At 39.7% G+C, this 25,286-nt stretch overlaps 2 protein-coding genes across 2 annotated transcripts; both read left to right on the plus strand.

Annotated features, from left to right (window-relative positions):
* Positions 1–6,368: 6,368 nt before the first annotated feature.
* ethe1 (ETHE1 persulfide dioxygenase) lies at positions 6,369–10,068 on the plus strand. The gene is made up of 7 exons (XM_083907329.1): positions 6,369–6,571; positions 7,202–7,346; positions 8,742–8,890; positions 8,995–9,124; positions 9,213–9,302; positions 9,436–9,552; positions 9,732–10,068. The coding sequence occupies exons 1-7, from the start codon at positions 6,392–6,394 to the stop codon at positions 9,776–9,778; spliced, it is 858 nt and encodes a 285-aa protein (XP_083763455.1). The 5' UTR covers positions 6,369–6,391; the 3' UTR covers positions 9,779–10,068.
* Positions 10,069–14,943: 4,875 nt separating this feature from the next.
* On the plus strand, positions 14,944–24,206 carry phldb3 (pleckstrin homology-like domain, family B, member 3). The gene is made up of 15 exons (XM_083906684.1): positions 14,944–15,063; positions 15,775–15,929; positions 16,369–16,479; positions 16,764–16,901; positions 17,756–17,884; positions 18,026–18,232; positions 18,444–18,554; positions 19,611–19,694; positions 19,855–19,942; positions 20,415–20,550; positions 21,381–21,543; positions 21,799–21,927; positions 22,522–22,732; positions 23,199–23,284; positions 23,837–24,206. The coding sequence occupies exons 2-15, from the start codon at positions 15,783–15,785 to the stop codon at positions 23,969–23,971; spliced, it is 1,875 nt and encodes a 624-aa protein (XP_083762810.1). The 5' UTR covers positions 14,944–15,063; positions 15,775–15,782; the 3' UTR covers positions 23,972–24,206.
* Positions 24,207–25,286: the final 1,080 nt, after the last annotated feature.

Below are 25,286 nucleotides of genomic sequence, written 5' to 3' on the forward strand. Positions count from 1 at the left end.
GAGAAAGTTCAGATGGAAACATGAAGAAAAACAGGAAAATGAAGAAACTGCTCGAGCAGAAAGACACAAAGATGTCAAAGAAGACGTGGAATGTGTTTAAATAAAGTCTGGACTGAGGATGTGACTGAGATTAACAGTGTCAGATTATTAACTGTTGTGTAATCTCTCTTAATCTAGACTAACAGAATCTTATTTCTTATATATCTCTTAAGAGTTTTTATTCTTCACAAAACAAACAACAAGAACTCGACTAAAAGTTCTCCTTTAGATTGAAACGTTTCCTGGTGTTTGGTTCAGTGTTTATTAGAAATAAATATATAAAACAGAAGCTAACACATGCTGGAACAATTATATCATGTATTATATACAAGTGGCTACAAACTGAAACCAGTGTCTCATAGATGAGGATATTCACTATTGTTTTAATGGCTCTGTCTGTGCTTCCACTCATGCATTTACCAGTTTGACCAACAGAGGCCGCCAGAGTTTTGTTGCATGTATGTGGTGAAGTGATCTCTCATTGTCTTCTTATTCATTCTTTTCCAAACACAGCAGCTTGAATGACCATGGTGTCAGTGCTGATGATGATGATGATGATGATGCTGCTGCTGTGGTTTGAATCCACACTGAGGATCTTGCTCAGTGGTTCTGCCTCTGAACAGCTTGTGCTCAGAGGTGAGTCATGAAAATTAGAATTGAACACAAGCTCTTTGAAAACTCTAAACCCAGCTCACATCGTCTGTGGACACTCTCTATGATTAGACTCACGTGAAACTGTGTTTATTATATATTATATATATATATATATATATAAAACAGCAGAGATCTATGAGCTGAACACGTGACACTGAGCGTCAGGGTCCTGCAGTACCTGACTTCACCACTGGGTGGTGCACAAGTCTGGACTCTTTCCTACCAAAGAATCTCAATGTTTTTCCACTTGTTTTCTTTCACATGTTTTTCCTTCATGTCTTTTCTGTTCTTTCACTTTCAGCCTGACTTTTTTCAGTCTTTATTGTTTTATTGTACAACAGAAGAATCTTAAACACATCTATGACCTGCTTTTGTTTCTCATTCATCAGTGAAACCCAGAAGAGTCTGATCTCACACCATCACTGTGCTTCTGTCTGAGCAGCTTCACTATGTAGTAATATAAGAAGAGAGTTTTCTAGCAGCTCAGCAGAGAGGTGTACGTTACTCTGTTGTTTACTCTCAATAATCCACATGCATATTTCATAGATGTGACGTATCTGTTACTGTCTTTGTGACTGGAACCTCGTCTGTTTCTGTTCTGACCAGAGGAAAAAGATGAAGGAGAATGGTTTTAAATGATGTTACATTAGAGAAGAGGAGGATGAGGAAGAGGAGGACGATGGGAACCTGATGGATTCTCGTTAATGGCTGAGATGTTTCTGGATTGTTCTTCAGATGAAGCAGAACGAGCAGACGTCTTCACGTCTTCAGGATCTGGTTGTTTTTTGTCACTTTAATAAATGGAGTTAATCACATTCTCAGGTCGTCTCATGTAAACCTGTGAACGTCAGGTGAGGAGAAGGCTCATGAAAACATGTTTGTGTTTATCACATGTTCTTAGTTTTTATTAGTAAAATAAGGGAAGTTTATTTGTGTAACACCATCAACAACAAGGTCGTTTACAAGGTGATTTACATAAAACATTAAAAAGCAGAGAAAAGAGACGTCAACACATGATCCAGATCATCTCAGAGTTCTGGACGGTTCACAGAAAACATTCAGTGCTTTGATAGAAGAACAACAACAGTGTTGACTGTGATGATTGAGTACACAGCACAGGTTTATTTCATCCAGCTTTGGTAGAGAGTGTGACTGGTGGAGGCAGCTAATGTTAGCAGCAGTTAGCAGCTAATGTTAGCAGCAGTTAGCAGCACATTAGGCTCAAATTAAATGAATGAATAGGTTGTGTTTTTATTTGTAGTCAGATTTTCAGCTGCATGAATGTGAATAGTTTCTTTGTTGTTTCTTCAGCTGAAGAAAGAAGGTTTTCCTTCTGTTTCTTCTCAGCTCGGCTCCAAATATCGATGGATTATCAAAGTTGACGTCAAGATTCTCCACCGTTCATGAACCTGATCATTGAAGTATGGACTTCCAGGTCCAGATGGACAGTATCATCTCTAGTGATGCTCAGACTGCTCAGCAGTCAGATGGTCAACACTGGTCTTCAACATCTTCTCAGACTCCAGTCAGTCATGAAGTATTCAGCATATCTTCTCTGGTGCCGTCTTCAGCTCTCATTCTCATGCCCAGCTCTCAGGCCACAGTTCAGGGAAAACAGAACTCAGAGTTTCCGTCCTTTTCTGAACTCATAACAGAACCTAAAGTTCAGGAAACGTCCACATCCTCGTCCTCTGAGACCCAACATCAGAACATCCTGACTTCACCAAGTCCTTGTGGAGAAGGTCCATCAGATGTTGAGCAGAGGAAAGTGTCTGATGTTGGACCAGTGGAGGACGGATCAGTGGGTCTCATGCTCCTCAAGGATCTACCTGTTCAAGAGTCAGGTAACACTGTGTGTTTATGAGAGCTTTGAAGGTGCTGAGGTTAGCATTAGCATGTTAGCAGCCATGATGTGTTTAAGAACATGAACTCTGAGGACCACGAGGTGTTTGGTGTAAGGGTTCGAACTCTTGCTGCAAACGAGGGTCTTTCTGCATGAACTTTGGATGCAAATGTAATGGGAGGTGTTTATCAGGGAAGGAAGGACATAACATGACATACTTTAGACAAAGAGAGATGGATCAGTGAATAATATTAGATAATAACCATATTCACTAGTTTTAACTAGAGTTTAATGATGCAATTTTAAACCTGACTCATCAGTACTTCTTAATATCAAAGTAGTGACTACGTACAAAACATCTCTGAGATAAAAGTGAAGAAAGTGATGTTGATTGATTTATTTTGCAGACGCAGCGTCTCAGGTTTGTTCACCTCGTGACTTGTTATTGATCGTCAGTTTTCCTCTGATCATCGTCCTGATCATCAGCTCAGCTTTATCAGGTAATCTGCTGTTTCACTGGTGTTCACAGCCTGTAATAATACTCTAATAATACACGCAGGTACATGTACATCACAGTAATACCTTCCTGGGTGTGTTGATATTGACTCTTTCACGTCTCTTTCAGTAAAGTTCCTGGTGTTTCCTTCTGAAGGAAGTCGACCTCAGACGCTCTGTTCTGCTAAAGACAACTGCAGTTTACCTACTCCAGGATCTCATCTGCCCAAGAATCCAGTCAATCAAACAGCAAACATCACTGCAGGTGAAGGAAACTGTGAATATGATCTCATCTACATTTATGACCATTATTTAAACACCATCATCATCATCATGAGGGAAAACCATCTCAATCCTCTGGACGTCACTCAGTTCTTCTCTGGTTCTCAGATTGCAGAGTCAGAGTCAAAGATGGACGACGTATTGTTGGAGGGACGACTGCGTCCAGTGGACAGTGGGGCTGGCAGGTCAGCATGCACTGGAGAGGCCAACATGTCTGTGGAGGGGCCATCATCGCCCCCTGCTGGGTCATCACTGCAGCACACTGCTTTGTTGAGTAAGAGATGGACCGTTGAAAGTGATGAGTTAAAGCTGATTGTTGTTTTTTAAACTTCCTCTTAACATTATGTCTTATACACATGGTCTGTGTGGTCGTGTTGATCTACTGTAAGTTTCTACAGAAGCTCAGAATGGACAAATATAACATGAAGCATGAGCTTTTCCTAGATGCTCCTCACTGGACCTTTAACACAGTTCAACTGTTTCTACATTCTTTGGCTGCTACAGGTGTCAGTTATGTCTGTAACACACACACACACACACACACACACACACACACACACACACACACACACACACACGCACACTACATAAGCTTGACTGTGTTTGTGCAGAGACATGATGGAAGCGTCTGATTGGCTGATTCTGGTGGACAGCGTTAGCATCGAAGACGCTTCTGTGGAGAAACGTTACCGAGCTCTGACTGTGGTTCATCACCCGCTCTTCAACACTGACAACAACGACTATGACGTCGGCCTCCTGCGCACAATCACTGACATACAACTGACAGGTGAGAGCAACAACTGACACACACCTGACAACAACTGACACACACCTGACAGGTGACTTCAGTCTCCTTATATGGGCAGGATCACATGACTCTTCTGACCTCTGTGTTAGTGACTGAAGTGAATGAATCAGTCACAGTTCTGTGTTTAGTTGTTTTCATTAAATTGTCTTTCTAATGCAGCGTGACTCTTCATGTGTGTTGTTGTTGTTGTTGTTGTTGTTGTGTAGATGTTGTGCGTCCAGTGTGTTTACCTGGTCCAAACGACTTCTTTCCTCCTGGAGCAGTTTGTTGGATCACAGGCTGGGGATTCCTTCATGAAGGAGGTTTGTGTTTGAATAATTGGGTAATTATTGTATTATTATATATATATATATATACACATATATATATATATATATATATATATACATATATATATATATATATTTGAGTTTTCTTAGGTTCCAAATGATTAAAACACATTTGATTTAAATGTCACTTTTGTTAAATGCAGGTTTATCATCCTGACCTTTTATGTGGATATAAAAGCTCTAACTTTAACAAATGAATCATGATTTTATAATAAGACAAAACACTTCAGTAGAACTCGTTATAGGAACAATTCATATGAAAAGACCCAGTTGTTTAATTTGATCTAAGATATATTTTGTCTTCCTCATAATTAGAGAATTATTAAAATGTTATTCTCCACTTCCTGTTTAAATGTCTTATTTCCAGGCTTCACGTCTGACGTGTTACGAGAGGCTCAGGTGGAGCTGATATCTCAGTCCATCTGCTCACAGCCCAGCGTCTACGGAGTTCATCTCACACCGAGGATGATTTGTGCTGGAAACATGGACGGAGGAGTGGACTCCTGTCAGGTACACACACATACACACACTTATACACACACATACAACACAAAGAGCTGTGTGAAGAACACTCTGTGATGTTGTCAGGGAGACAGTGGTGGACCTCTGCTCTGTCAGAGCCTCCATGGACACTGGAGATTAACAGGAGTGGTGAGCTGGGGAGAAGGATGTGGACGAGAGAACAAACCTGGAGTTTACAGTCGAGTCACTGAACTCATGAGCTGGATACAAGCTACTGTGGAGGTGTGTGTGTGTGTGAGAGAGAGTGTGTGTGTGTGTGTGTGTGTGTGTGTGTGTGTGTCACTTACATGTTCCTGTCTTTGTTGCAGGACAAAGCAGAAGACGTGGAGACCATCACAACTGTCTCTGAGACCAAAGACAATAAAGATTAACTATTATCTGCTGCTGTTTTCTTTGTTATTAAAGGATCCTCAAATATAAATCACTGAATGAGTTTTAATCAGACAGGAAACAGAGAAGAGTAACAGTAACAGAGAACAGAGAACAATAACAATAACAATAACAGTAACAGTAACAATAACAATAACAGTAACAGTAACAGTAACAGTAACAGTTAGAGTCATATAATGATATATTTTATATAAAGGTGTGATTGTGTAACAGGAGGTTTTTATGATTCTCTCTAACAAAGTTCCTTCTTTGATAAAGTACATGACAACAGTCACGTAGGCAACACTGTGTGTGTGTGTGTGTGTGTGTGTGTGTGTGTGTCCATGTATTACTAATGTTGTGGGGACTTAAAACTGTTTACACTCCCGTTCAAACGTGTTGGGCTCATCTATACAATTTGTTTGTGTTTTCCATTAAAAGTCAGACTTTTATTCATCACAAGGGTTAGAAAATGTATAGAAAATATGTCCAAGACATTGACGAGATTACACATATGTACATATTTTATTAAAAAACAGACGTTTATACCACATTAACAATGTATAGAGTGGATTTATGTTTACTTTAATGTTAGATTATTTGAAGAAAAAAAAAGAGCTTTTCCTTCATAAATAAGTGAGCCCAAACTTTTGAACATTAGTGTACACATAATAATGTAAATGAATATATTTTAAGTGAAGAAATGTTTCAGGTTAGAGTAAGGATTAGGATTAGGATTAGGATTAGGTTAGTCAGTAATTATGGTTAAGGTTAGAGTAAATCTGCAGGAAATGAATCTAAGTTAATGTAATATCCTCTGAGTGTGTGTGTGTGTGTGTCTGTGTGTGTGTGTGTGTAGGCGGAACTGAACTGAAGTGACCTTGTTTCCTGAGGGAAGGTGTTGTTCAAACACTGGTTGCTTCAGTCATGTGTGTGTGAGCAGTCTGGGCTGGTGGGCGTGCCCGTGGGCGTGGCCTCGTCTTCAGATAATAATAATAAAGTTAGTGACACAAACACACACTGACACACAAACACACACAAACAACAACCATGTGTTATGTGGTGAACAGACTGAAGCTTCATCAGACTCTCGCTCTTTCCCTCAGAACTCACCCCGGACACAGACGCTTCTGTCCCGGTCTGAGCAGCAGCTTTGAGCCGCTACGAGCCTCAAGTCGACGGTTCTGTTCCCGGAGGACGAGCGTGAGCCAGGGACCGCTGTTCAGACAAGTACGTTCTAATGTTCTAATGTATGTTCTAATGTTCTAATGTATGTTCTAATGTTCTAATGTCAGGACCAACACGTCACTAACGCGGGAATATAACACGGAAGTGAACTGGAAGTGCTGTTAGCCACCGACACTGTTAGCCTTTAGCTTGTGTATCAGTGAAGTGTAGTCAGACTGTTGTGTAACACTGTCACTGTTAGTTAGCACTGTAGTGTCATCAGAACTCATAAATATTCCAGCTACAAACAACATTATTAACCTTTTTAAAATGATTATTATTCTCTACTCTACTTAACTAATGTTATTTTATTGGTGAAGTTTGTGTTGTTGTTGTTGTTGTTGGTGTTGTGTGTCTGTGCTGCAGCTGTTTGAGTCAGAGAGCTGCACTGACACTGTTAGCTTTTAGCTTCTCTATCAGTGAAGTGTAGTCAGACTGTTGTGTAACACTGTCATTGTTAGCACTGTAGGCTCATCAGAACTGTGACACTGATGACGTGTTTGTGTTGTAGTTGTGTGTCTGTCTGCAGCTGTTTGAGTCAGAGAGCTACACGTACACTTACCTGTTAGCCTTTAGCTTGTGTATCAGTGAACTGATGAAGTGTTGTTGTTGTTGTTGTGTGTCTGTCTGCAGCTGTTTGAGTCAGAGAGCTGCACGTACACTTACCTGTTAGCAGACACTCAGAGCACAGAGGCTGTGATCATTGATCCGGTTCTGGAGACTCTGGACCGAGACCTGAAGCTCATCCAACAGCTGGGCCTCAGTCTGAAGGTGGCAGGTAATCATCTCATCATTTAACACATGATCAAACTGTCACAGTGTTATTATTAACTATGTGTTTTCATATAAAATAGATCAACAATATCTTTATTATCTATTATTATCTATTATTAATAATAATAATAATAATAATAATAATAATAATAATAATAATAATTTAGTTTTATAGATCACCTGAGCTCTTATTCTACAGTAATATTTTCTGTCTTGATGCCAATAATAAAGTTAGAAACACAGACACAGGTTTTTACTGGTTTTCTTCACCTTTTCTTTAATTGTTGCCTCTTTTATAAAGAAGATTTACCTGAAAACGTGGCGTTTGTGTGAAACAGTCGTATTTACATTAATAATTCAATAAATGTCTAATCTGAAGAATGTGGATGTGTGTTAGTTATCGTCCTGTTTACCTCATTATGGTAAACAGGACGATCATTATTATTATTATTATCATATGTATTATTATTATTATTATTAGCTAAAGTGCTACCTGTAGTCAAGTAGATAATTGTTATTTGTGTCTTATATGTTCCAAACTTAGAAGGTAGAATGTGGTTAAAACAAAAAGACAAATCAATCATTTCTATCCTTATTTTATGATCATTTCAGAACAACCTTCATGTCATTATCTTAAATTAACCCTCAGAAAACACAGCATTTTCATTGGTTTTTTTCCATTCCTGTGTTTAAACACAGAGTTTATAAAATATACAGAGTGTCTTCTTTCCTTTATTTCTCCACAACCTAGAGTCAATCTGATGGAAAACAAATGTTTACTCAAAATGAACTTTTTAATCGTTGTAATACTAATATTTGAGACTGTGGACGCCCTGTGATTAAAGATGAGTCGCTCATGTTTTTGTCCTCAGTCGAAGTACAGGAGATAAAACACACATTAGGAAATAAACCACAGTACAAAGTTCACTCTGCTCGTTTTTAATGAACTTCTGCAGAATTATCTCTACTTTATATCACTTCTAAAAACCTGATATAAAATGAATCCTAACTTTGAAGATGAACAGGAATGTGAATATATCCTGATTCTGTGACCTATAAACTCTCTAAAACTCACTAATGTTTAACCAGAGTTTCCTCACTTTGACAGAGGTTCAGAGGTTAAATAGCTGCTGTTAGCACAAAGCTTTGCTAACACAGAGAAACTAATAAACACGACACATTCATTTAAAATTAGAAAAGAAAACTCACAAATGATATTGAACACATTTTATTACCACATAAAATGACTTTTAAGAGTTTTAGTCTAGTTCATATTGTGATATTCATTCACTGTCTGTTATTTGCATCGTTTTAAATGGAGATTTTCATTCAAAAACAAAAGTCCAAATGTAGAGATGAAAACCATAGCGCCCCCTGTCTGTGTCTCTGTGTGTGACAGTAAACACTCACTGTCACGCCGACCACATCACCAGCTCTGGACTGATGAAGAGACGACTGTCTGGTGTGAAAAGTGCTATCTCCAAACACAGTGGAGCTTCTGCAGACGTCCATCTGTCAGAGGGAGATGAGATCATCTTTGGACGACATGTAAGGACTGAGTCACATGCTTCAGTCGTCTGTAACTACATAGTTCTGTTTTTGACTGTAGAATGTGAGTGATAATATTCTGACTCTTTCTCTTGTTTCCTCAGCGTCTGATCATCAGAGAAACTCCAGGTCACACTGATGGTTGTGTGAGTCTGCTGTTGGACGACCACACCATGGTTTTCACTGGTGATGCTCTGCTCATCAGAGGCTGTGGAAGGACAGACTTCCAACAGGGTACAGACACAGGACTGACACTACTGTAATGCTGCTGCATGAACACAAGAGGGCAGTGTTGTTCAACTGTCTTCCTTCTCTGATTCAGGCTGCGCTAAGAGACTTTACGAGTCGATCCATGAGAAGATCTTCACGCTGCCTGATCACTGCCTCGTTTATCCAGCTCACGACTACTTAGGTACATGTTTGTGTCACGTGTCGTAGATCAGGACTTAAACGTCTTAAACACACGATGAACTGAGCGATAACCATGTTGGGATCGTCTATAACAACTGCAGTATCAGTATCTCTGCTGTATCTCTGTGTTTCAGGTCAAACAGTCTCCACAGTCAGTGAAGAACGTAGGTTTAACCCACGTTTGACCAAGAACCTTCAGGAGTTTGTCAACATCATGGAGAACCTGAATCTGCCCAAGCCTAAAAAAATAGGTATGAAAACACACACTTTCCTCTCCTGCTGAACTACATGTCCAGGGTTTGTCCAGGGTTAGTCCAGGGTTAGTCCAGAGTTTGTCCAGGGTTAGTCCAGGGTTAGTCCAGGGTTAGTCCAGAGTTAGTCCAGGGTTTGTCCAGTCGTATCACAGACATCTTTCTCTTTGTCTTTGCAGATATCTCAGTCCCTGCAAATCTGGTGTGTGGATTACATGAAGTCTGAGTTTCTGCTGAAGGTTTTTTAATTTCTAATCACATGATTTACATCAGATCACAGAGATATTTATCATGAACTAGAGTCTGAACAGAAAGAGCTTTATGTGAAGGGCGAGGCTGTTGTTAATGAGTGTATATAATGTGGATTTAATCCACACACAAATTTATGTCATGAAATTTTTTTAAGTTTTAATTTTATTAAATTAATGTGACAACAATTGTTGGAAATGTGTGTTTTTGTTTGTTTGTGAGGCTGTGGAAACGGCATCACACAGTCTTTAGAAGTGTACCCACAATGCACCTGGACCACAAGCTCCACCTACTTTTTACAGGTTTGATTTACTGACCGAAAAATCTCTATATGATTAAAAAGATAATTATAATATATGTAAATCAATCATCAAACACTGACACACACAGACTTTAGTGTCTATGATATCTTGTGTAAATCAGAGTGTGTTTTGTTAAAGTCTCAGGTGTAAAAGTGTTAAAGTGTTAAAGTGTTAAAGTGATAAAGTGTTAAAGTGTTAAAGTGATAAAATCGTCTCTTTGAGTCCATGTTTGAAAACTCTGTCGTCATCCTCTCGTCCAATCAGTGCAAAGCTCCTCGTCCCAGACTCCTCCCCCTGCCTCTGTCGCCTTTTTCTCTCCACCGTGTCAGACCAGACCACGCCTCCTTCACCACAGACCACGCCTCCTTCACCACATACCACACCTCCTTCATCATAGGCCACGCCCCCTCACTGCTCCACGCCCCTCCCTCCCTCACAGTTAGCTGCAGAAGCTTTAGTTGTGTTTTAAGAATATCTTCAATACTTTCTTCATCTTAGACTTTATCACTCTTTAGTCTTTACTAACTGGAAACTCAAGTATAAACCGTTGACTTAAATCTAGACTTATATGATTGACTGTTAGTGAACTGTTATTAACCTCATGAGCTGAATGATAACAGTGTGAACATGAACACATTCCTGACACTGAAGTGTTCTGTTGACGTGTTAGTGATAAAAGACACTTTGACATAGTTGAACTCTGAAGTCACTGTTCACAGAGGTGAGTTAGTGTGAGACCTCCTCACTGAGGAGACCTTCACCTCCTCACTGAGGAGACCTTCACCTCCTCACTGAGACCTTCACCTCCTCACTGAGGAGACCTTCACCTCCTCACTGAGACCTTCACCTCCTCACTGAGGAGACCTTCACCTCCTCACTGAGACCTTCACCTCCTCACACCTCCTCACTGAGGAGACCTTCACCTCCTCACTGAGGAGACCTTCACCTCCTCACTGAGACCTTCACCTCCTCACACCTCCTCACTGAGGAGACCTTCACCTCCTCACTGAGGAGACCTTCACCTCCTCACTGAGGAGACCTTCACCTCCTCACTGAGGAGACCTTCACCTCCTCACTGAGACCTTCACCTCCTCACTGAGGAGACCTTCACCTCCTCACACCTCCTCACTGAGGAGACCTTCACCTCCTCACACCTCCTCACTGAGGAGACCTTCACCTCCTCACACCTCCTCACTGAGACCTTCACCTCCTCACTGAGACCTTCACCTCCTCACACCTCCTCACTGAGACCTTCACCTCCTCACTGAGACCTTCACCTCCTCACACCTCCTCACTGAGACCTTCACCTCCTCACTGAGACCTTCACCTCCTCACTGAGACCTTTAACACCCTTGACTCTTTACAGATTCTGTCTCAATCAGCAGGTAAATGTTGATACAGACGCTCTGAAAGAATGTGATCAGGTGTTGGTTTGAAAAGAAACATGTGAACACACACACACACACACACAACCCCCCCCCCCCCTCCACACACACACACACACACACACACACACACTCACCTCCTGTTTTGAATGTAAAACAATGGTCAGTCAACGAGAACACGTGAGAGTTAGAGCTTTGTCCAATAAAGCTGTTAATCTGAACTGCTGACAGACTAAGATTATTATGAACATGAGCAGCAGCAGCAGTAACATGAGTAACAGTAACATGAGTAACAGTAACAGCAGCAGCAGCTTCACACTCATGAACACAAATCGACCTTTCATTAATAATGTAATCTGAGAGAGAAGACGTGCTCTGAGCTCTGATCACAGCCTCAGATTAAAATCTGTCTTTCTAAATCTGTTTGTTAGGTTAGTCTTAATTTAACTTAACTTAACTGTTCATCGTTAACTCAGCAGATCTCTGTATTGAACTGAACCCTTAAAATCTCAGCTGTTCTAAAGAGATTTGAGAGTCAGTTCATGTTTGTTCACTGTAACATGATAGAGTTTCTCTGGTTCAGACACATGAGTCACAAACCCTGACACTCCTCAACTAACTCAACTAACCAAACTAACCAGTTTAAACCAGTCTAACCAGGCTGTTCAGCTCTTAACCACTGACTATGACCAGCACAAACAGGACATTCACAGATGAAACTGTTAAAATCCTTTTTCCATCGACACACTGATCAATATCCAGATATCAGCTGATACAGAAGTGACGACTGTTACATCAGATCTGAAAGAGTTTTTAACTGATGATCAACTTCTTATCAAAGGTTTCTGTCATTAGCACAGACAACACTTTATTATTATAGCTTCTTATTCTTAACATCAACAAATCTCTTCTCAAACAAGCCTAAAAAAACAAAAACATATGTATACATATGTACATATATATATATATATATATATATATACGTACATATATTATTCTTATTATTATTATACAATGTGTTTTATTTTAACAGACACACACACAGACACACAGACACACACACACACACACACACACACACACACACACACACACACACACACACACACACAGACACACACACAGACAGAGGGCGCTCTCTGTCAGTGACTCTCGTGTTTATTCCACAGTAACAGCAGCAGAATCATAAGCAGCAGTAACAGCAGTAACAGCAGCAGCTCTTTCACTTTCACCTGTTGTTTGTTGTTCAGTTTTTCTTTTCTCTGTTTGTTTGTTTGTTTTTGAAGAAGAAGAAGAAGAAGAAGAAGAAGAAGAAGAAAACCTCAGAGTGAATCTGATCGTCAATAGACGCGCGTTAGTGTGGTTTCCTGCTCCTGGATCAGAGTGTGACGTCATCACAGTCAAATCTGCTGCAGCTGACGGAACAAAGTGTAGTTTACAGGTGAGCTGTTTGTTTGTTTACTCTCTGTTTGTGTTGTTGTTGTAAATCAGTGAAAAAACTGCTTCAAAACAACTGTAAATGTTACTCAGTCTGTGTCAATCTCTGCTGTGTGTGTGTGTGTGTGTACTACTACATAGTATGTGTATGTAGTATTGATATATTATGCGTTAGTGTTCCATACCTGTACACACATTCATATGTCAACACTCACTCCCTGCACCAATAGTTGATCCTCTGCTAATTTAACAGTTGTATTCTTTAAGTCTTTATCCATGTGTGTGTGTGTGTGTGTGAGAGTGAGTGTGTTAGAAACTGACATGAAGAGGTTCATGTTCAGTCCAATGACTTTAGTTCATTAGCTCCATTAGCTTAATTAGCTTCATTAGCTTCATTAGCTTCATTAGCTAATTCATTGGACTGAAATCAGAATATTTATGATTAAAATAATCACTGTTAGAAAATGACTCATTATTAATTACACTGATTTATGTTTTCTGTGAAATATGAACTGTATTTCAGTGATAACTTTGACACACACACACACACACATACACACACACACACACACACACACACACACACACACACACACACACACACACACACCCACACCCACGCACAAGTCTCGATCTATGGTCGTCAGATCCTCAGGAGAGTTGGTGTGTTAGCTTTGAGATGTAGTGAAAGGATCTTTATTGTCATTATTGTGAGCTAACAGAGCTAACAATGCTAACAGAGCTAACAGAGCTAACCATTGTGTCAGCAGATCTTTGTTCCTTGATGTTTTTAGGTCAAACTTTGAAGTTCTCTCGTCTCTTTGTTTTTCTGACTCGTTCTTTGTTTGTTGAGGTTTTTATTTGACAAAGTTCAACATGAAACATGGACTTTACTCTCAGGATGATAAGTGACTCTGACTGGACTTTGACTGAGGATCACACTCTGAATGACTGTTGGATTATCAGAGAGGAGCTGATGTTTCTGCAGATGTTAGAACGTATCTGTGTTTTTAAAGAGTGTTTGTATCAGGAGCTGAATTATCTGTTTACATGTCACCTCTGCTGACTGACACACATATATGTTATAGATAAAGACATTAGAGAAAGTGACTGTAGACGCTGAACAAAACCATCTGAAATGCACAGTATTTAAACCACAAGAGGGATGTGATGACATCATGAAGCAGTTTGGAATATGAGGAATTTTCCAGCAGAGAGTTTTGATCCTTAAATAATAATCACTCTGATATTTCATCATTATAGTTTTCTTTAAACATCATTATTAATATATCACAGCTGTTTTCAGCAGCACCAGAGTTTTCCTTTGCCTTTACTATATTTACTATATATATATATATATATATATTAGTTTTAATTTCTCATGTGTCTCATCATTAGTCCTTCATCAATCGAAAGTTCTGAAACACAAACTCCATCCATCTCCTGTTTCCTCTCCCATGATGCACTGCTGCTTCCTATGTACTGAGATATGTTCCTCAGAATGAAACCTGCTGCTTGTTGTTGTTGATGTTGTTGTTGAGAGGATGTTTCTAAGGAATACTCTGGAGTATTTGTGTGTACTTGTATGTGTTGTAAGTACTGACTGAAGCAGTCTGACTCATGAAGCTTCTCGTCTGACTGAGAACAAAGAAACAGGAAAAACAGCTTCATGACAAAGACGTCGTTAAAGACTTAGAGCAGCTGAAATAATACACACTAGAAGTATACGTTACTTTACTCACTGAGTATTCTACTGAGTATTCTACTGAGTATTCTACTGAGTATTCTACTGAGTATTCCATCGATTCATCCAGTAAGTGGATAAATAAATAATAAATTAATACATTTATATAAAATGTGAAAACAGATATAAACAAAAGTGAATGTAAGACATAAGTTAAATAAATGTTAACATTTAGAACAACAGAAGCTTAACTTTAAAACAGTCTCAGGATTATTGATGTGTATTAAACTAAATGTTGTCTCTTCTCCTTCAGTCTTTGTTGATGCAGCGCCTCAGACGACCAGGAGGAGGAGATTATGTTCAGATTATGTTAAGATTACAGATAATCTCAGAGCGGCTGAATATTGAAACTCCAAACTGAGTCTAGAGGATCAGGTTTGAACAGGAGCTAAAGGTCAGTATCTCACACTGTCACTGTGTCACTGTGTCACATGATCACTGTCATAGACCGTTCAGATTAGATTAGATTAGATTAGATTACACCCATACCCTGGACTAAAGAGAGCCACAGCCTCCCTCTCATGCTGTCTAACTAAGTCTAACTTAGTCTAACTTTGTCTAACTGAGTCTAACTTAGTCTAACTTTGTCTAACTTAGTCTAACTTTGTCTAACTGAGTCTAACTTTGTCTAACTTAGTCTAACTTTGTCTAACTTAGTCTAACTTTGTCTAACTGAGTCTAACTTAGTCTAACTTTGTCTAACTTTGTCTAACTGAGTCTAACTTACCCTAACTTAGTCTAACTTTGTCTAACTGAGTCTAACTTAGTCTAACTTTGTCTAACTTAGTCTAACTTTGTCTAACTGAGTCTAACTTAGTCTAACTTTGTCTAACTTTGTCTAACTGAGTCTAACTTACCCTAACTTACCCTAACTTAGTCTAACTTTGTCTAACTTTGTCTAACTTTGTCTAACTTTGTCTAATTTTGTCTAACTTTGTCTAACTTTGTCTAATTTTGTCTAACTTTGTCTAACTTTGTCTAATTTTGTCTAACTTTGTCTAACTTTGTCTAACTTAGTCTAACTTTATCTAACTTTGTCTAACTGAGTCTAACTTTGTCTAACTTAGTCTAACTTAGTCTAACTTAGTCTAACTTTCATTAACAGGGTCAAAAATGCCTCGTAATAACACGGAGAACTCCTGCAGCCTTTGGTCACCACGGCGACAACCACCATGGATCTCCACAGAGGGAGGAGCTCCATGCTCCGCCCACTCGGGGGCGGAGTCAGACACAGAGAGCAGCAGCACAGAGAGTGAGAGGGTGAGGATGAGGATGATGATGATGATGATGATGATGATGATGATGATGATGATGATATCCAGTGGGGTTAGGTGTATGAAGGGTAAAGTAGCATAATGCTAATTTAAATTCATATTTAAAATAATATCTTTTCACAAAAAAGTATTTTGTGCGAAATACAAATCTGTAGCTGAGACTTTAGCACTGAACAAATATATAAAAACAACTATAATCTGGACCTGAATCTCCATCACTGTCTCACTTCACTTCTGTTTTAATATAGTTTATTCTGTTTTACTGTGATGACTCTTGAGTTTTGTTCTTCATTGATTTATATCTTTATGTCTTTTGTACGTGAAAAACGCCTTTAAATGAAAAGTCTGATTATTATGTGACTTCCAGACTGAGATGTTGAGATGTTGAGATGTTCAGTGGCTTTTTCTTCTTCTTCTTAAATCAGTGTTGCAGTAGAAATGTGGACGTGTCCTCAGTGAAGATCCAGACTTTATCCTCCATGTTCCAACAGAGATTAACAGAGATGGATCGACAGGAGGAGGAGCTGAAGATTGAGGTGAACATCATCACAGAAAAACATGATGATAAAGTAGAGTTTATCTATTCATCAAGTCAATGGATGAAAAATGCTGCTTTTTTACATCAAAACATGACGATGATATATTCTAAGATATTTCTGACTTAATGTGAGAAAGTTTCTCTTCTTCTTTCATTTTAACTTTCATGTAAAACGCTGAAATTATTCCAGTTTTTTATCTCCATTCACAGTCGTGATAAACCAGCTCTGCTCAGTGTGATTCAGCTGTAGTTGTGTGTTTTGTTGTGTGTGTTGTTGTGTAGCTGCAGCTGGAGAATGCCTTGCTCCAGGGCGAGCTGCAGACAGAGCAGAAGCAGCTGAACAGACACATGGAGAAGCTGCAGCTTCTGCAGCAGGAGGTTCAACGCAAAGACCAGCAAAGACGTAGCAACAGACAGAAGGTAAACACGTCACTTACTCATATTCTTTATATTTATATATATCTATATTCTATATATATTTATACATAGAATAGGGAAAGGTTAGGGAAAAAGGTTTTTCAGAAGCAAATGGTTCCAGGTAGAACCTCAGCCCTTGTAGAAGAACCCTTTAGGAGTGTGGAGCAGATGGTCCTGACAGTCAGAGAGTGTTTGCTCTGTCAGCAGCTGGAAAAACACCATGAGTCACATTATACTAACAACAGAACCTGAACAATACGTGACTGTCAATGTTCACAAAGAGAGTTTCCATCTGCCTCGTGTTCAGTGTTCACATCACATCATGGACAATCTGCTCCAGAACCTTCTCCATGTTGAGTGTCACTTATCTGGTTCTCTGAATACGGGCTCATCATCATCATCATCATCATCATCTGTGTCCAGTAGACGACCAGGTGAACATAGCAGAGCTTAGTGAACTACTGTTGGATGTTCTCAGCAGAACTCTCCTCTCCAGCATCTTTGTCCTCAGTCAATGTTCTTCTTCTTGGTATTTTTCTAAATGAAGTATGTGCAGATTAAAATGAGTGATCATAGACTTATGTTGTGTTACTGAACAGGAACAGAGAAGATTAGAGTGAGAGATCATGTATTAATACATGTGAATAATATAGGTTTATATTGTAATGTTGATGTTTAGACTCTGAGGCCTTTTCTTTGGTTCAATCAGTTAAATGTGGAGATGGTTTTTCAACAGTCTGGTTTAAGTGACTACACAGAAATAATAATAAACACCGTCGATGTAGTGAAATCTAGAGACACGTGACGCTCTTACTTTATGTTGTGACTGTGTCTTCACTCTTTTCTCACCACTGGAGGAGCTAGAGAGTCTGCAGAGGGAGAGTCTGAGGCTGCAGGAGCTGAGGAGGAGGTGTGAGGAGAAGGAGAAGATCATCCTCAGTCAACCAGAGAGTCAGAGACAACAGATGATCCTGCAGCTGCAGCAGGTGAGAAACCACCAGAAAAGAAAAGAAAAGCACTGAACAACTCTCGAATATCACAGCGCCCCCTGTGGAGGATAAAGCAGTCGAAGATGGATTTTAAAAGTGGAAAAAAAGAGATTTTAAGTGTTTAAATGTCTGTTTCAGGAGAAAGAGACGATGGAACTGGCTGTTCGGGCTTTTGAGGACCGGGAGTTTCACTTCCTGGAGAAAGAGATCTGTATGGATGAGGAGGAACATGAGGAACATGAGAAACATGAGGAACATGAGGAGGAACATGAGGAACATGAGGAACATGAGGGAGAACTGGAAAAGCAAATCCTTTGTCAACAGCATGTGGTGAACACATCACAGGTGAACAACTTTATTTGACTGTATTTTACAGATCAGTGTCAACATCTGCCTCATGTTAGTGTTTCTGCACCAAGACTGAGTTTATTTTGACTGTAGCACAAATGCTGAACATTCAGATTTAGATTATTCTTTATCATAATGTAATAATAATAATGATGATGATGATGATGATGATGATGATGATGATGTAAGTGATGTTTTGTCTTCTCAGGAGAGAATCAAGCAGCTGGAGAAACAACTGAAGGACATGGAGAGAGACAATGAGAAGGAGCTGAATGTTCTGAGGAGAGAGAAGAAGGAACTCCTACACAGAACATTAACAGTAAGAACACACACACACACACACACACACACACACACACACACACACACACACACACACACACACACACACACACACACACACACACACACACACACACACACACACACACACACACACACACACACACACACACACACACACACACACACACACACCAAGCATCACAGGAAGTGTGAGAAGGCAACTGTTGCTCGTTGTCCTGCCCTCTAGTGTTATATGAAGGAAAGCTTCTGAGTGAGTGAGCTTCATTAACACTGGAGGGAGGGAGTGAGTAGAGGGAAGAGTCAGTGGTGGGAGGGGTCAGTAGTGGGAGGAGTCAGTGATGGGAGGGGTCAGTAGTGGGAGGAGTCAGTGGTGGGAGGGATTAAGCTGTGAGTGTGTGAACATGTGAAATGTGTTGATGTGAGACCAGGAGAGAAGACGAACTGAGACAATCCCTCATCCTCACAGCGAGTGGTAAGAACTTTGACTTAGATTGATTTTCACAGCTGAGTGATGAGGGTTTGGGTTTGAGAAGAGCTGTGAACATTTAGTTCATCTGCTAATAAAGAAGAAGAAGAAGAAGAAGAAGAAGAAGAGAATAATCCAGGCTTGAGCTCAGAGGACTGAAGGGAGTGGCAGCACAGACGAACAGACACTGACATGTGCTTTAGACTGTGACATTTGTGACTGAGTCACTTCATATGTTTGTTCATATCTTCACTCATCACAGATTATAACCACTGACAGTGTAATAATCCAGATTATCACACATTGTGATAGAGTTTACTCAGAGTTTGTCCAGATGTCAGAGAACTGTGTCGACTCAGATAAGAGTTAAATAAAGTTAAAGACTGTAGTGAATGAACAGTGAGTGAATCACTCATGTGTTTGTGAGTCAAACTGAGAGAAGACAGTGAGAGACGATGAGGCAACAAGTTCTTTAACTTTATTATGGTCTGTTTTCATGTCACGTGTTTCACAGAAGCTCTTATTGTTCACGTCTGTGAAGACATGACTCTGTTATTATTGTTATTGTTTGTATTTCTGATGGAAATGATTGTGTTTGAACAGGTTCATAAAGAAAAGAAGCCGTTCACCGATTGGTCGAACATTACTAGCTCCGTCCCCTGCATGATGTCACTTTCCCCCCCACAGGTATGCAGCCTGGTAACATGAATACAGCATGTTTTTATTGTTATTAGAACAATATAAAATTTGTTAATTTGTTTGTTCATTAAAACATCTCAGATAGATTTTTGTACTGATTACCAAGACAGTTTCTATTTCAGTATGATGTGTCTATGTTATTTTGTAGGGACCGTGCAAAGAATCTTCCAGTTTGCCGAGACGACGGAGTTCACATCGCAGCCACAGACACAACGACAGACCGCTCTCAGCTCAGGGTGAATACAGACGATTACAGACGATTATTACAAACCTGCTGACTGTGATAGAGAAGAATAAACTCTCTCTTTCTCTACATCTATGTCCTCATTGTCCAACTGTGTGTTCAGCTCCTTTTAGTCAAATCAAAGGTGTGTCAGAGTGAGCAGGTTGTTCTGTGTTAACAGGAAGCAGGAGTTACCTGGACAGACTGGATGATCCAGAGAAGCACTTGTGTATTTAAGCATTAGCTCATGTTTCACACAACTATAATATACAGCTGCAAATAAACATGTGATACTGATAGAAACTAGTCTCATGAGGCCTATTAAGACGTCCCCGTTGTCAGCCATGTTTTCAGTGAACTATCCCTTTAAAAACAGGCTGTTCTGCAACGTTGTAGAATGCTGTAACTACTGTAACAGTATATCCTTGATGTGATGTGATATCTGACTTTGACTCATTGGTGTCTCCACCTCCTCCCTCTGTCAGGTTTGGTGAGACCACCTTCAGACACTCAGAAGCTCTTTGCTTCACCTGTGTCCCACAGACTCAGTAATGGCTTCATCAGTGGACAAAGACCTGAGAGTTTCCTCACTCCATCTGCAACACACTCTCCTGCTGCCAGGTCAGTCACTCTAATACTGAAGACAAAACACATGACCACAGCTTTGCACACTCTGGACAGACTCTCAGTCAGTTTCATGAGATGATTCTCCAACAGTCTTGAAGGATTTCCCAGAGATGCTGAGCACTTGTTTACTGCTTTACCTTAACTCTAACTCCAACTCATCCCAAACCAGCTCAGTTTATGTCAGGAGCTTAGGTCTGGTGATGTGGTCATCTGACACAGCAGACCTTCATCGACCTTCATCGACCTCCATCGACCTCCATCGACTTCCTCCTCAAATATCTTTGTCATACCCTGGAGTTGTGTTTGAGATCATATTCCTGTTAAAAAACAATGATGGTGCCACTAATACGTTGGGAGGAGGAGTGTCTAATACTGTTGTCTTGCAGCAATAAGACCTGGTTTCAGGATCCAAACCCCTTCAGACACTGATCATTGATCAGGGATCTTCTCCAGAAGACTCACAGCAGTTTGGGTTCTTTGTATGAAGTTCCACTCGAGCTTGCCCTTGCTTTGTGGACGACCTCCATGACCTCCATGACCTCCATGACCTCCCTGACCTCCTTGACCTCCGTTAACACTGCATCTCCTCAACATACTGTTATCTAGAATCTTCTGAGGCAGCGTCTGCTCAGTGTTGTTACTCTGAGCCCAGTGTCACATATGTGACGTATTTTGATGGAGAGATCTCTATTTTTAACATGACAGACCTTTAAAAACGTACATTTGTAGTTAGTAAACACGTCGGTATGAGTTAATGTTATAGTGTCATGTAAAACCATGATGATCTACACAGTGACTGATGAACATCACTCTTCCTCTCACAGTCCAGGTCTGTTGGATCTGGTGGAGATCGAGAAGAAACTGAGAGAAGCTAAAGCAGAGAGAGAGAGGCTGATCAGAGAGAGGGTGAGTCACATGACCTCAGGAATACTTTGTTCATCCTTTATTCAACTGCTTCAAGTGAAAGAGGAGGAAATGATCATGAACTAAACCCTGGACGACACCACACTGATGACATGACTGAGATCTGCAGTGATTCCATCAGAGGCTGAGAGTGAAGGATGCTGGGAGAGATTGTGTCAAAGCATCATCATGATCCGATCGTCTAGAATCTTTTACTTTTACCAAAGATATTTCTGTGCTATTGAAGGTTTGAACACCAGACTGGAACAGTTCTCATAAAGATTATTAGAACATAGATGTTAGAGATAAAGAGTTTCTGTGATGAATGTGTTCACTCAGGAAGAGCAGTGGCTGGAGGAGAGGAGGCAGAACCAGACCATCTCCTCCATCACAGAACTGCCAGAACCAGAACCAGAACCAGAACCAAAGGGGGACGTCCAGGCCGGTTCTCCCCTAAAGCCTCAAGAGGTTTGTTCTGATGATCACCATAAAAACACATGTTTCTGTGACTGATGAGGTTGTCATTTTAAAGTTGATGCAGCAGAGACTGAGCTGTCACTCAAATGTATGACATGTCAGCACCTCTCTGGGTTTGTCTTCATCATCATCATCATCATCATCATTGTCTAGTGCAGGAATGTCACCAGGCAACATGTGATCTGAGAAACACACAGAGAGTCATGTGGAGCTGATTAACCTCAGCATTAATCTAAGAATGTGTTTAAATAAGTGTGTGTCTAAGTAAATGTCACATTAAGACCACTGACTGTACACTTTACACAGAAGAACCTCATATTTATCATTGTTCAGTTAGGATCTTGAAACAGTCGTGAAACATTGTTTTTTTCTCTATTTTCTGGCAATTGTCAAAATATTTCTTCTATTATTGAAACAGTGAATAACTCAGTGATTATCATTGATAAAACAAAGACACAGTCAGCAGCAAAGACTGAAGTATTAAAGTCACAACACTTCCTGTTCACTTCAGTGTCTGTCATGGTGTAAATGATCAAAGTTTCTCTGAGTCACTACTTTCATTATAAAGTCATTTCCTGTGTGCAGCCGTGCAGCCACGCCCTTTACCTCTCTGTGAACTTTGACCTCCGGGCTCACGTGGAGTCTCTGGGTCACGGCGTGAGCGGCTGCTCAGACCTGAGGCTCACATCTCGTCGTTGCGCCGGTTTCCTGACCAAACGAGGAGGGAGGGTCAAGACCTGGAAGAAGAGATGGTTCTTGTTTGACACGGAGCACAAACGACTGGCTTACTACACAGGTTAGACCGGCTGCAGCTGCAGCGTGTGCATGCATGTTTGTTTGAAACCTGTCTGGTGTCTTTATATGACTCACAAAAACATATTCACCATAACATAGGATTTCTAAAGGACTCACATATTAGCCTGTTTCTCCAAGTGAAGGTAGTTCCCTGGTGTCCTAATGAATCCTAATGAACCTCGAGGATGAAGCTTCATCAACATGTAAACATCTAATATATATCAGTCTTTAATGAAACATGGTTCTTATTTCAGCTTGAACCAGAACCAGAGTCACATTCACTCAACCATTTATACAAATGTACAAAAGACTTTTCACTTTTTTATCCTTCACACTCTAACGATGTTGTAATTAGTATTTTGTTCTACTGACACTGTAAATCATTAATAATAATAATAATAATAATTTAATAAACCTTTCCCCATAACAAAGTCACAGCTAACTTTTCTGTTGTGTTTCTGCTGCAGACTGTGATGAGAGGAAGCTCAAAGGAGTGATTTACTTCCAGGCCATAGAGGAAGTTTACTACGACCATTTACGAACAGCCACGTCTGTAAGTTGTCGTACATCAGCTTCACTCAATCTGTAGAATCACAGCTCATCACATCACATGAGCACAGACACAACCGTCAATAACTCTGTTAAAACTCAGTTCACTGTCAAAGTGTATCAGGGCAAATGGATCATTTCCTGATTTTCAAATATTCATTCAAATTATTCCTTAAGAGATTTGCAAATATTTTCGACGGATCCTTGTTCAGGGCGATACTGACTATTATGATGGTAAATTTCAAGTCATTCCGAGATACTTTTTGTTTTTGAGAAGAAACTCAGTTCACTGTCAAAGTGCATCAGGGCAAATGGATCATTTCATGAATTAAAAAAAAAAATCATTAAAATTATTCCTTAAGAGATTTGCAAATATTTTCAACTGATCCTTGTTCAGGGCGATGTTGACTATTATGATGGTGAATTTCAAGTCATTCTGAGATACTTTTTCTTGACAATGACATTGTTTTCATTAGGGATTATAATCCCGTTGATATGAACAGATACATTTAAACTCCTGAATTCTTAACAGTGTCACTTTGTGTCTCGTCTTCAGTCTCCTCGGCCCAATCTGACGTTCTGTGTGAAGACGTACGACCGCCTCTTCTTCCTCGTGGCCTCTAACGCAGTGTCCATGAGGATTTGGATGGACGTCATCGTCACAGCTACAGACGAACACTGTCGTCACTGACCAGAGTTTCTCAGGACTGAGTCTGAGCCACTGGAAGATTCTTGGACACTTTGGAGGAAACGATTACATGGAGGAGGAGGAACGATGCTTTTTACACCAGTGTGAAAACTGAGCATCTGTTACTGGGACATTTGACTGATTCTGCCAGAGCCCCCTCTGCTGGTCATCGTGCAGCATTACAGGAGGACCAGGACCCTGCAACATCGTCACAGCTTCACTACATGATGTGTTTCAGTGCAACACAAGATAAACTTTATATATCTGAACTTTTTTTTTTACATTGTGTTTGATTAACTTATTATCTGTAAATGTTTATCAGGTTGATTCATAAATAATTTAAGAAATAAAATGTATTGATGCACTTTTGAACCTTAAAGTCCACTTGTGAAGCGTCTCTCTAAGCTTGTGATGAGGAACACTTGGTTCTGTGTTGGTTCTGTGTTGGTCTTGTTTTGGTCTTGTTTTGGTTCTGTGTTGGTTCTGTGTTGGTTTTGTGTTGGTTCTGTGTTGGTCTTGTGTTGGTTCTGTGTTGGTTCTGTGTTGCTGGGGTTGGTCCAGTCATGTGACGTCTGGAGAACGGCGCTGTTGTCAGGATAGGATACAAAAACAATCAGAAATGTGAATAAATGAAGACGACGAGAAGCTTTTTCACTTTTGTGATGTGATCATTTTTGGAGAAAAAAAATTTGGTCCAAAATTTGTCAAAAATGACATACTATATAATATGTCGTCCAAAATCTGAATTTTTTTTTGAAAAACGTTTTTTTGGTCCCAAACTTGACAAAAACGTCATACTATACTATGTAGTACGTTATACTATACTATGTCTCCAAAATGTGACCATTTTTGGGGAAAAAAGTTTTGGTCCAACATTTGACAAAAACAACATACTATACTATGTCGTCCAAAATCTGACGATTTTTTTGAACACCATTTTTTTGGTCCAAAACTTGACAACAAGTTCATACTTTACTATGCAGTACATCATACTATACTATGTCCCCAAAATGTGACAATTTTTGGAGAAAAAAAATTTGGTCCAAAATTTGTCAAAAATGACATACTATATAATATGTCGTCCAAAATCTGACAATTTTTTTTGAAAAACGTTTTTTTGGTCCAAAACTTGACAAAAACGTCATACTATACTATGTAGTACGTCATACTATACTATGTCTCCAAAATGTGACCGTTTTTGGACAAAAAACAAAAGTGTAAAAAGTTTATTTTGTGTTACACAAATAAAAATAATATATCATTAATTTCTTGTACTCATTACATGGATTTGAAAATTATACAACTTTCTGTGCAGAAT

The sequence above is a fragment of the Microchirus variegatus genome (genome assembly GCF_963457635.1).
Source record: "Microchirus variegatus genome assembly, chromosome: 20".
NCBI classification, from domain to species: domain Eukaryota; kingdom Metazoa; phylum Chordata; class Actinopteri; order Pleuronectiformes; family Soleidae; genus Microchirus; species Microchirus variegatus.

Excerpts from the sequence above, each read along its gene's own strand:
- ethe1 (XM_083907329.1), top strand. The coding sequence starts at position 6,392 with ATGTGTTATGTGGTGAACAGACTGAAGCTTCATCAGACTCTCGCTCTT. Across the intron at positions 9,303-9,435 it reads TCCAGCTCACGACTACTTAG|GTCAAACAGTCTCCACAGTC; the intron begins GTACATGTTTGT and ends TCTGTGTTTCAG. Across the intron at positions 9,553-9,731 it reads GCCCAAGCCTAAAAAAATAG|ATATCTCAGTCCCTGCAAAT; the intron begins GTATGAAAACAC and ends TTGTCTTTGCAG.
- phldb3 (XM_083906684.1), top strand. The coding sequence starts at position 15,783 with ATGCCTCGTAATAACACGGAGAACTCCTGCAGCCTTTGGTCACCACGG. Across the intron at positions 16,902-17,755 it reads GACGTAGCAACAGACAGAAG|GAGCTAGAGAGTCTGCAGAG; the intron begins GTAAACACGTCA and ends TCACCACTGGAG. Across the intron at positions 17,885-18,025 it reads TGATCCTGCAGCTGCAGCAG|GAGAAAGAGACGATGGAACT; the intron begins GTGAGAAACCAC and ends TGTCTGTTTCAG.